Source organism: Mobula hypostoma, chromosome 11, assembly GCF_963921235.1.
Source record: "Mobula hypostoma chromosome 11, sMobHyp1.1, whole genome shotgun sequence".
Taxonomy (NCBI): Eukaryota; Metazoa; Chordata; class Chondrichthyes; order Myliobatiformes; family Myliobatidae; genus Mobula; species Mobula hypostoma.
The window spans coordinates 100,311,073-100,323,318 of record NC_086107.1 but is presented as its reverse complement, the minus strand read 5'-3'; the positions used below and the strand labels follow the sequence as shown (position 1 = coordinate 100,323,318).

General features: G+C 43.5%; 1 protein-coding gene across 1 annotated transcript in view; it reads left to right on the top strand.

Annotated features, from left to right (window-relative positions):
* Positions 1 to 12,246, top strand: part of LOC134354009 (ubinuclein-2-like) — an 80,688-nt gene that overhangs the window by 59,441 nt on the left and 9,001 nt on the right. Inside the window, exons 15-16 of the mRNA XM_063062658.1 lie at positions 1,054 to 1,312; positions 8,405 to 8,485. Of these exons, the coding sequence (XP_062918728.1) occupies positions 1,054 to 1,312; positions 8,405 to 8,485 (340 nt within the window). The remainder of the gene's footprint in view (positions 1 to 1,053; positions 1,313 to 8,404; positions 8,486 to 12,246) is intronic.

The window sequence follows — 12,246 nt, the reverse complement described above, 5'->3', positions numbered from 1 at the left end:
CCACCCCTCGTCTCCTCTCTCTTCCCCCACCTTCACCCTCCCACCAACCTAATTAAGCTCCTCACCCCTACTGGGCCTTAGGCTGCTGATAGAAGGTTGCCTCAGTCCCCTGACCTGGGGCAGTCTTTCACACTGTCTCCAGATGTAGTCATCGTGGTGTATCCTTGATCTCCCAGGAATGAGGTCTTTGGAACTTCTGTTGGCATTTCTGTCACATTGGGTTTTTACTGGATGGGGTTGCTAGCCCCATCCACCCCTCCTCCTCTCGAAGCCGGGCTTGAGGCCATTCCTGGTGGAGCCTCCCACCAAAACTACCCAAATGATCTTTAAGTTTATATTCCGTCTGGGTAGCGTCCAACCTGGTGGCATGAACATTGATTTCTCGAACTTCTGGTAATTATACCCCATTCCTGTTTCCCTCTCTCACCCCTTCTCACCTGCCCATCACCTAACTCTGGTCTTCATCCCCTTCTCTTTCTTTTGTCCTCTGCTATCAGATTCTCCCTTCTCCGGTCCTTTATCTCTTTCTCCCTTCTCCAGTCCTTTATCTCTTTCTCCAATCAACTTCCCAGCTCTTTGTTTCACCTATCGCCTGCCACCTTGAACTTCTTCCTCATCTCCCCCCATATTCTTACCCTGACTTCTCCCTTTCCTCTCCATTCCTGATGAAGGTTCTCAGCCCAAAACGTTGACTGTTTACTCTTTTCCAGTGATGCTGCCTGGCCTGCTGAGTTCCTCTGGCATTTTGTGTGTTTATCTTTAAACTTTGTTCTCCTTTCAAACAACCGACTGGCTCACTGCTCCAATGGCTGAAAGTTGAGTTCAGCAGTGTATGATTAGTTTGTGCGTGGCTGGTGTCTACATTCAAGTGGGGTCAGTGCTTAACAATTGATGGGCAGGAGCTGCTATCCTCGTAGCAGGTTGTCATCTTACCCAGTCAGTAAATGAACTTGGTTAGCAATGAAATGTTTGGTTCAGAAAATACTTTAGAGGAGGATTCCATGATATCTTTATTTCCTTTTTGCATTCATTTCTTTTTACCTCCCTTTCCAGGTGACTTCTGGATCAACATTGTTGGCAAACACGTCACCGCTGACTCTCATGCCATCCCCCCTGAATGTAACAAATCTCAATGCGACGTCTGCATCCTTGAACACGGCGGCAGCATTCAGCATGTTGGGCAGTCTGGTTCCTGTTTCCCTTCCCTTCCAGCTGCCACTCAACCTGCTGAGCTTTGCACCAGAAGCCACCGTCTCCACCACCGCGCCTACTGGATCTACCTCAGTTACGTTCCAGCACAACTTTACACAGAGTAAGTTTTAAGGATAAAGAAGGTAGCTTTAATTTGTCACACGTGCATCGAAGCATGCAGTGAAATGCACTGTTGGTGTCCCGAACGTGCTGGGGGCAGCCTGCAAATGTCAACATGTTTCCAGCAGCAACATGGCATGCCCACGACTCACTGACCCTAACTTGTGCAACTTTTTTTTGATTGTGCGAAGGAAGGGGAGCACCCAGAGGAAACCCATGTGGTCACGGGGAGAATGTACAAACTCCTTACAGAGACTGGCAAGAGTTGTAAAGGGTTGTGCCAATTGCATTGCCACCATGCCAGTGGGTGTTTTTGTTTTAGGAGTTGTGGGCAGTCTTTTACCGGATCACAACCATGTCAGTTTTTGAGGATGAGCAGACTGGCATTGCATTTAATGCTGAGATCTGGTCATCCCATGGAAGTGGTGAAACACTCCTTGTACTCTGTTATAAGTTGAGTTTGTATCTATAATTGGTCTTTTTTTGGATCAGATGGTTCTTGAAAACAAGTTGCTGAGCATGGAAAGCAGCAGTTGCCTTGCATTTTTGTGCCCATTGCAGACATCCCACCCTGCAAAAACTCATTTCAGGGAGGTAGCACCATCAATTTGCAGGAGACTCACTTCCGGGAGAGGTGGGATGTCTGCCATTGTTTGGACTGATGCCTTGTCACTATTTGGTTTTTGCTTTGGAGTTGAGTTCCCAAACCTATAATCACCGTGGAATCGGCTGCATAACGCTGTTATTTGCATCGCACACTATTACATCTCCAGTGGCATATTTCCAGTTACACCACTGGAAGCATCTCAGACTAGGTCAAATTCCTGGAAGTCCATACCCACAGCCTTTGTAGAAGCGCTTTTGTCACACAGGCTTATGGTTCCAGAAGTTTGTTTACTACCTAATCGATAACATCAGTTAAAAAGGTTTGCCTTGTAAACAACCTCTACAAATGGTAGTCACAGAGTACTACAGCAAACAATGTCTACAGCTTCGGAATGGGTAGTCACAGAGTACTACAGCACAGTGACTGGCCCTTTGGCCCAGATAGTCTGTACCGAACTATTAATCTGCCCTAGTCCCATCGACCCACACCTGGACCATAGCCCTCCATACCCTTTTCATCCATGTACCTATTCAGGTTTCTCTTAAATTTTGAAATCAAACCCACATCTACCACTCTGGCTGGCAGCTCGTTCTACACTCTCGTCACCTTCTGAGTGAAGAAGATCCCCTTAAACATTTCACCTTTCACCCTTAACCCATGACCTCTAGTTCTAATGTCACCCAATCTCAGTGGAAAAAGCCTTCTTTCATTTACCTTTCTATAACCCTGATAATTTTGTATACCTCCATCAAATCTCCCCTCATTCTCCTATGCTGTAGGGAAGAAAGTCCTAACCTGTTCAACCTTTCCCTGTAACTCAGGTCCTCAATTCCTGGCACCATCCTTGTAATTCTTCTTTCAATTTTATTGACGCCTTTCCTGCAGGTAGGTGACCTGAACTGCACACAATACTCCAAATTAGGCCTCACCTATGTCTTAAACAAATTCAGCATAACATCCCAACTCCCGTACACAGTAAGTTTGGGCTTCTTCCAGAAGCTCCAGTTTCCTTCCACAGTCCAAATGTATACTGGTTGGTAGGTTAATTGGTTATTGTAAATTGTCCCACGATTAGGTTAGGATTAAATCAGGGGATTGCTGGGCAGTGCGGCTCAAAGGGCCGGAAGGGCCTGTTCTGCGTTGCATCTCAATCAATCAGTTAATAAACAAACAAACTTAATGCACCATCTTCTGTCACCTGCCCTGTCTCATTCTCTAATAGGAGATCCAGTATCACAGTTTCTCTAGCTGGGACCTCTATGTTTTGATTAAGAAAACTTCCCTGAACACTTTTGACAAACTCTATCCCATCCATCTCTGTTACTCCATGGGATAACAGTCAATATGTGGAAAGTTAAAATTGCCTACTATTACCTTGTGTTTTTTTGCAACAGTTTGTGATCTCTCTATAAACTTGCTTCTCTAAATCCTGCTGACTATTAGGTGGTCTATGATATAATCCCATTAATGTGGTCATCCCTTTCTTAGTCCTCAGTTCCACCCATATATAGCCTCACTAGCCAAGCTTTCCAGTCTGTCCTGACGAGCACTGCCATGACTTTTTCCCTCATTAGTAATGCCAGCCTTCTCCCTTTATCTATCACGTCTAAGTCAATGGAATCTTGGAACATTGAGCTGCCAGTCCTGCTCCTCCTGCAACCAAGCATCACTAATAGCTACAGTGTCATAATTTCACATGGCAATCCATGCCCTAAGCTCACCTGCCTTTCCTACAATATTCTTTGTATTAGAATATACACAACCTAGAACATCAGTCCCTCTATGCTCAGCCTTTCGATTCCTGAAATGTATACAGGGTTAATGATATTTTTCCCTAGAGCTACTTCACTATCTGTTCTGATGCTCTGGTTCCTATCCCTCTGCAACTCTAGTTTAAATTCCCCATACAGCACTAACAAACCTTCCTGCAAAGATATTGGTCCCCCTCCAGTTCCATCCCATCTTCACAGGTCCCACTTTCCCTCCTGCACCATCTTTTTTGCCATGTGTTAAACTGTATTATCTTCCTTATTTCTGGCCTCACTAGCACATGGCACAGGTAGCGATCCTGAGATCACTGTGGACGTCCTTTCCTTTAACTTGGTACCTAACTCCCTGAACTCACTTTGCAGGACCTCATCGCCTTCTCTACCCATGGTTTAATATCACTGACACACGCCATGATATTCGATGCTTTGCAGCAGCAGTACATCACAATGCATAATTAAGAACAATATGCTATGCAAAATTAAATTAAATAAGTAGTGCAAAAAAAGTGTGTGGGGGGTGCAATAGTGAGGTAGTGTTCATGTGTTCATTATCCATTTGAGAAGAGAGCACGTCCTGGCTGATGGGAGTCCTTAACGATAGTTGCTGCCTTTTTGAGGCATTGCCTTTTGAAGATGTCCTTAATGCTGGGGAGGCTAGTGCTCATGATGGAACTGGCTGAGTTTGCGGCTTCCTGCAGCTTTTTCCAATCCTGTTCAATGCCCCCTTCATATCAGATGGTGATGCAACCAGTCAGAATGATCTCCATGGTACATCTGTAGAAATGTGCGAGAGTCTTTGATGACATACTAAGTCTCCTCTAACTCTTAATGAAATATAGCCACTGTCATGCCTTCTTTGTAAGTGCATCAATATGTTGGGCTAGGATAGATCCTCAGAGGTGTTGATACCTTGGACCTTGAAACTGCTCACCCTTACCACTGCTGATCCCTTGATGAGGACTGGTGTGTGTTTCCTCAACTTCCCCTTCCTGAAGTCACAATCCATTCCTTAGTTTTACTGACATTGAGGGTGAGGTTGTTGCTACAACACCCCACAACCAGCTGATCTATTCTGTCTCACTCCTGTACACCTCTTCATTACTCACTGAAATTCTGCCAACAATAGTTGTGTCATCGGCAAATTTGTAGATGGTGGTTGAGCCACACGCACGTGGTTGTAGAGAGAAGAGCGATGGGCTAAGCACGCATCCTTGAGGTGTGCCAGTGTTGACTGTCAGATGTTATTTCTCATCTGTGTTTGTCTTTATGTTCAAAAAGCAGTGATTTTTGTCACTGATAGTTGGTGAGAAATAAAACAGAAAGACAATTCAGAACTGTTTTCCTCACTGCGGTTTCAAGCATTCAGGCTTGGAGATGCCAGAAACAGCTGGGAGTGAAAATGAAACGATTTCACTACTTCAGCAAGTTAGCGACTACGAAAAGTTTGAAGATATTAACAATCAGCTTGAATGTTACAATGAAAGTGAAGACTTAGAGGATGCAGCCATTAAAAGCACTGTATGAAGGCATTCCATTATCTGCACTAGGTGTCTGCACCAATTTTGTTCATTTATAGTCAAAAGAATGTGGCAGCGTACACTGTATGAACTCTGTTGATTACTATTAGGAAGTAATATAGTTTTATAGTATTATAGTATTGATAGTGTTCTGATTTGTTCTATATTTTATTTAATTACATAATTTGTTACTCTGTTAAACTGTAGTTTGTCTTTTATATACCTTTTTAACTGTTTCCATGAAACTTGGCTAATTGGGGCAGCCACTTAATTGGGCAGTATGTACTGGTCTCAGTGTGTCTCAATTAACTGGAATCCACTGTATTTTTAAAATTTGATATTCAGGCGATAGATCCAAATATCTTGCACAGTTGGAGAGGACTAATGAAAGTACCACCACTTCCAACCTCCCCCCTCTTGCAGCCTTTTTGCATTAAGGATAGTGATGTACGTGTAATGAACACACAAGTTTTCGTCTACCTGCTTAATGAGGAGCAATTTTAATATCTGCAAAGGGGTTGAATGAATCATTATTATACCCCTGTACTGTTGTAAGGTCATTGATCTAAAATGTTATCTCTCGTTCCCTATCCAGAAATCTAAATAGTGTTCCCAACACTTTTTTTTTCATTTCAGATTTCCATTGTTTCTATATTGTTTTTTTTCTAACATTCAAAACCAATGAGCCCAGGGATGGGGGCGGGTGGAAGAGAGGGCAATCTGGAAATGAACTGATGAGTGGGGCTATCTTCATATTGACTTGACTGTGAGGGCTGTCCTTCAGTAAAGGCCGACAAGAGCGATGTTGTTGTCAGTGTGCAGCAAGTTGGGATTAACAGGTGTACGCAAAAATTGCACGTGTAATACTTTATTCTTTATCGTTGCCAAACAATTGATACTAGAATGTACAATCATCACAGCGATATTTGATTCTGTGCTTCCCACTCCCTGGATTACAAATATTAAATATTAAAAATAGTAAAAATTAGTAAATATTAAAAATTTAAATTATAAATCATAAATAGAAAAATGGAAAGTAAGGTAGTGCAAAAAAAACCGAGAGGCAGGTCCGGATATTTGGAGGGTACGGCCCAGATCCGGGTCAGGATCCGTTCAGCAGTCTTATCACAGTTGGAAAGAAGCTGTTCCCAAATCTGGCCGTACAAGTCTTCAAGCTCCTGAGCCTTCTCCCAGAGGGAAGAGGGACGAAAAGTGTGTTGGCTGGGTGGGCCGTGTCCTTGATTATCCTGGCAGCACTGCTCCAACAGCGTGCGGTGTAAAGTGAGTCCAAGGATGGAAGATTGGTTTGTGTGATGTGCTGCGCCATGTTCACGATCTTCTGCAGCTTCTTTTGGTCTTGGATAGGACAACTTCCATACCAGGTTATGATGCACCCTAGAAGAATGCTTTCTACAGTGCATCTATAAAAATTAGTGAGGGTTTTTAGTTTTAGGTAAACCTGCTGAACCAAAAATTCTGAACTGCAGGGATTAAGAATCATGAAGAACAGACATCCGTAGAGTTCAGAACGGAGCCATTCTAAGAATGGAGGGAAGGAAGTCTTGAAAACAGAGCCCTTTCATCTTGTCGTGTCATTTAGCCAGTCTGGCAAAGGATACAAGTTGGACAGATACCCCTAGCCTTGAGGTAGGAGTAAGGTAGTGGCCAAATCACCAAAACAATCGAATTGCATCTTAAATATCATCCAGATTCTGCCACTTTGCACGTATTCTCCCAGCTTCCACCATCGGTCCCTGGCCTCCTTTGTGTTTCCTGACAGTGATGTGTGGTGTCTGTGCCTGATAGCCTCAGGAATATTACCCAAGTAGTCCATATGGTGACCTTGGTAGTCTCGTAATCAACATGGTAAGACAGGGCAGCAGAGTTAAATCCACTGACCTGACAATAGGAAATTTGTATTTAAAGGTGTTTCACATCCACAAAATGTCACATAAAGCTCTGTAGCTTTGTTGTATTTAAAGTTCTAACATAGGACGATGCAACAACCAGTCTGTGCATAGGCAGCAAAAAAATAAATGAGCAGGTAATGTATTATAATTATAAACATGAGAAAATCTGCAGATGCTGGAAATCCAAAGCAACACACACAAAGTGCTGGAGGAACTCAGCAAGTCAGGCAGCATCTATGGAAATTAATAAACAGTTGACATTTTGGGATGAGAAACTTCTTCAGGACTGAAAAGGAAGGGGGAAGACATCAGAATGAAAAGGTGGGGGGGGGGTGGAAGGTAGCTAGAAGGTGATAGATGAAGCCAGGTGGGCTGGAGAAGAATGAATCTGATAGGAGAGGCCAGTTGACCATGGGAGAAAGGGAAGGAGGAGGGGGCCCATGGGAGGTGATAGGCTGGTATAAAGGATTATAGGTATGTTGTTTGGGACATCTGAGAAAGGTCATTTGCTGTTCAAAATGGTCCTGGAGGAATGTTTTACATTGTTAATCATCTCAGAATCTCAAACCTCATTGTTATACTGAAATACGAACCTAACATAAATCTGTGGTTTAGTGCTTGAAACCTCCTTGTTTGACCAGAGATGACAGTGTTGCCACTGCACCAGATACAATCCTTGACATCTGTGGATTGCAGAATTTCTCCCCTCTGTAGCAGGGTATTAAATTTTCAACTGCTTGTCTGCAAAGATCAGCTAACCAAGCACTGATTATACTTTTACCTTGTTTACGTGCCTTGGAGCACATCACACAATGTTCTTACCTAGTGAATCATGCAATACACTAGAAAGATGCTTGGGCTGGGATTTTGTTATGTGAAGAGACTGGAGAAGCTGGAATTATTTTCACAATTAGGGAGGATAATGAAACATTTAACAGAGGCTTTCATATTAAGGGGAAGTTTTGACATGATGGAGTAAATAAAGAGCATCATTACTGTGACAACCAGAAACCACAAAAAACAACAATGGAAATTAGAGGAAGAATGGGGGAGAGTATAGTGGGAAAATGTTCAATAGTAGTTTTCAGAGGATATTTTGATACTTGAGCAGAAAATATTTGTAGGGAAAGAGGAATTTGAGACTTATAGGATAGTTGTTTCAAAGAAGCAGCATCTATTTGATGGGTTGAATGCTTTGAAGCTGTTCTGTGCTTTTAGGATAAGGGAGGGTTATTTCTCTTTAAGGTGAGTGGATAAGCCTCCTAAATTAACTTTTGTCTTTCCCAACAGATATTTTGAAAGGTTTTCAGTCTGGTTCTGCACAGCTTTCCCGATCGAGTGTACCAGCCCACTTACAACAGAGCTATACAGGTACCATTCCACACTGGTTATAAATGACTTGTTAGGCAGGTTCATTGAACAATGGCAGTGCCTTCTTCTATAATAACTAGACTTAATCTGTTGGGTGTGGTGGACAATGAAAACTTCAAAGTTGGTTTAGTAACACACACCTTGAAGATGCTAGAGGAACTCAACAGGTCAGGAAGCATCCGTGGAATAGAATAAATAGTCGGCATTTTATCAAGACTGAGTCCCGATGAAGTTTCTATGCCCAAAATTTTTCCTGTTTTTTCCCATGGTTGCTGCCTGACCACCTGAGTTCCTCCAGCATTTTGTGTGTGTTGCTTTGGATTTCCAGCATCTGCAGATTCCCTTGTGATTATGGTATTCAAGCTTGGATTATTGTGATCTAGCATGACTTGTCTCTCAACTGTTGCTCCTAAGACTACAATTCAAATCTGCATGACAGTCAAAACTCCTTCACCATAATGCGTCTAAGGACCCCCACAAATACTGGCTCACCTGCAGGACTAAATCATGGTGCTGAATGCAATGAAATTGTTTCCTTCTGATGGTTTTGCTAATTCCTACATTTATAGAGCAACGTGACCTTTAAAATTTTGGATTTTGCACTTTATAACTACTGATTCAGCAATGTAGGAAATGTGTTGGTATGTGGCAAGGTGTTCGTCTAGTGACCTGAAGGTTGCTAGTTCGAGCCTTAGCTGAGGCAGCGTGTTGTGTCCTTGAGCAAGGCACTTAACCACACATTGCTCTGCGACGACACTGGTGCCAAGCTGTATGGGTCTTAATGCCCTTCCCTTGGACAACATCGGTGGCGTGGAGAGGGGAGACTTGCAGCATGGGCAACTGCCGGTCTTCCATACAACCTTGCCCAGGCCTGCGCCCTGGAAACCTTCCAAGGCGCAAATCCATGGTCTCACGAGACTAACTGATGCCTATAATGTAGGAAATGTGTAAAGATTGGTAAATTGATTTATTATTGTCATAAGTTTGAGATACAATGAAAGATTGTTTTGCATGCCAACCGTACAGTTCATTTCATTATATCAGTGCATTGAGGTACTACAAGGGGAAAGCAATATTAGAATGCGGAATATAGCGTTAAAGTTATAGAGAAGGTACAGGGCAGGCAGACAATAAAGTACAAGGCTGTGATGAGGTAGATCATGACATCAAGAATCCGCCTTTTCACAGAAGAGGTGCGTTCAATAGTCTTACAACAGTGGGTTAGAAGCAGGCTGTTGTATCTTCTGCCCAAGGGAAGGGGTGTGGATGTCTCAGGTAGGTAGGGTCTTTGATTATGTTGGCTGCTTTATCAAGGCACTGAGAAGTGTTGACATCATCCAAGGAGGGGAGACTGATTTCCATGATGTCCATAACTCTCTGAGTTTCTTGTCTCAGGCAGAGCAGTTGCCATACCAACCGTGATGCATCTAGATAGGATGCTTTTTGTTGTACGTCTATAAAAAGTGGTGTGGGTCAAATGGCACATGCCAAATTTCTTTAGCCTCCTAAGGAAATAAAGGCACTGGTGTGCTTTCCTTGTGGCATCAGTGTGGTTGGATCAGGACAGGCTTTAATGATGTTTACTCCTAATAAATTATATCTCTCAACCATCCAAAGAGGAGCTGTGGAAGAGATTTACCAGAGAGGAACAGGAGGAGGGTGCACAGGTAGACTGGAGAAACTGAGATTATTCCCTTTAAACAGAGGAGGTTGGTGGGGTCATGAGATTCTGCAGATGCTGGAAATTCAAAGCAGTTCACACAAAATGCTGGAAGAACTCAGCGGGTTAGGCAGCATCTGTGGAAATGAATAAACGATCCATGTTCTGGGCCAAGACCCTTCTTCAGGGATCCAAAAGAGGTATATGAAATCGTGGACACTCTTCACTCTCTCCATGGTAGTCAACCTGCACCTTCCTGCAGTCCACAATCATCTCTTGTCTACGTTGAGACTCAGATTGTTGTTCTCTCACCATTTGACAAGCCTTTCTACCTCTTCTCTGTATGCTGACTGGTCACTGCTGTCGATGAGGCCAACCACTGCTGTGTCATCAGTGTTGGGCGCCATGGTAGCGTCATGGTTAGCGCAACGTCATTACAGCTTGGAATGTCGGAGTTCAGTTCCAGCGTCATCTGTAAGGAGTCTCGTTGTCCTCTCTGGATGCTCCGGTTTCCTTCCACAGTACAAAGACGTACCGGTTAGTAGGTTAATTGCTCATTGCAAATTGTCCTGTGATTAGGCTAGAGTTAAATTGGGGGTTGCTGGACGGTGTGGCTCGTAGGGCCAGAAGGGCCTATTCCATGCTGTATCTCAATAAGTAAATAAATCATCAGCGAACTTGATGATCTGGTTTGAGCTGAATCTGGCCATGCAGTTGTGAGTCAGCAATGGACTGAGCACATAGCCCGAGGGCAGCAGTGTGCAGCACGATGGAGCTTGAGATGTTGCTCCCAACTCGGACTGACTGGGGTCTTGCTGTCAAGAAGTCCAAGGTCCAGTTACAGAAAGAGGTGTTGGGTCCCAACAAGGACAGTTTACCCACCAGCCTCTGAGGGATGATCGTGCTAAAAGCTGAGCTGAAGTCAGTGACAGCAACCTGGCGTATGAGGCATTGGAAGAAAGCAAGTTGTGAAGAAGACGTAGATGGGTTGTATTAGAAGGCTAGGGAAGTGGGCAAGGTTTTCAAATGGAATATAATGTGTGAATCGGTGATATCTTTTGATTCCTAGTAACCTACTCCATGTCATGCTTGTGAGAGAGAGTAATTTACTTGGAGATAAGTAATTGCAGGGGGTGGGTGAGGTTGCTCTGAGAGCCAGCATAACCCTGCTGGGATCAACAAGCCTCTGACGGTATAATCAAACATACAATATGAAGCAACTTCCTCAAATACACAGCCAGTTTTGTGACAGACCTTCACCACAACTGGTATTTTATCAGGACCCTTGTTGATTTTGGTATTTCCAGTTTGCTCTGCTGTCTCTTGATGTGATATGGAATGAATCAAATTCCCTGAACCTTTGCTCCTCTTACGGTAGGGACCAAAGAGAATATCCAAGCTGTATTATCCGCTTGGCAACAAAGCCATTTGATATTATTTGTCCCACCATTTACAAATGCACCAGGCAAGAGCATAGAACTTTCATCCAACTCATTAGTTGTGGGTTTTTCTGGATTGCATGCATGTAGTTTCAGGTCTGCGCCTCCTCTTTGCTCCTCAAATGTTCTCCACTCCAAAGGAACGTGAATGCAAACAAGAGAAGCCCCCTCAAGCCGTGGCACAATGAATGCCTGGTTCCCTACCATTTTCCCGCCTAGTCCTCGTTATTCTGTGATTTCCTTTTTGTCCAAAAGTCCATTAATCTCTGGCAAGACGAGTGTGCCCTCTCTGTCCAAATCAGATTCATTGCCTAGGCTGATGCCAGGTACTTCATCCACATTTACTCGTATAGTTGTTTAGTTGTGTATGTGTGGTGCTGTGACTCTGGGGTTGCATGTAACTGCCCAGTTAAAGATGGCACATCTCCATCACTAATGTGATAGATTTTGCAGAAAACTGGTTGTCCTGCAGTCACTGTTTATATGATGCCAGCTTGTAATTTCAGTTGTTTTTTTTTCTTTTATTTAAATAAATCTGAACTCATCAGCTGAGTTGGTGCAATTTGAACTCATGATACCACATCACTAGCTTAGACAGGGATCCTGATTGGCATGGCGCAGTGGGCAAAAGGGCCCGTGTCCCTACTGAATAAGTCTATACA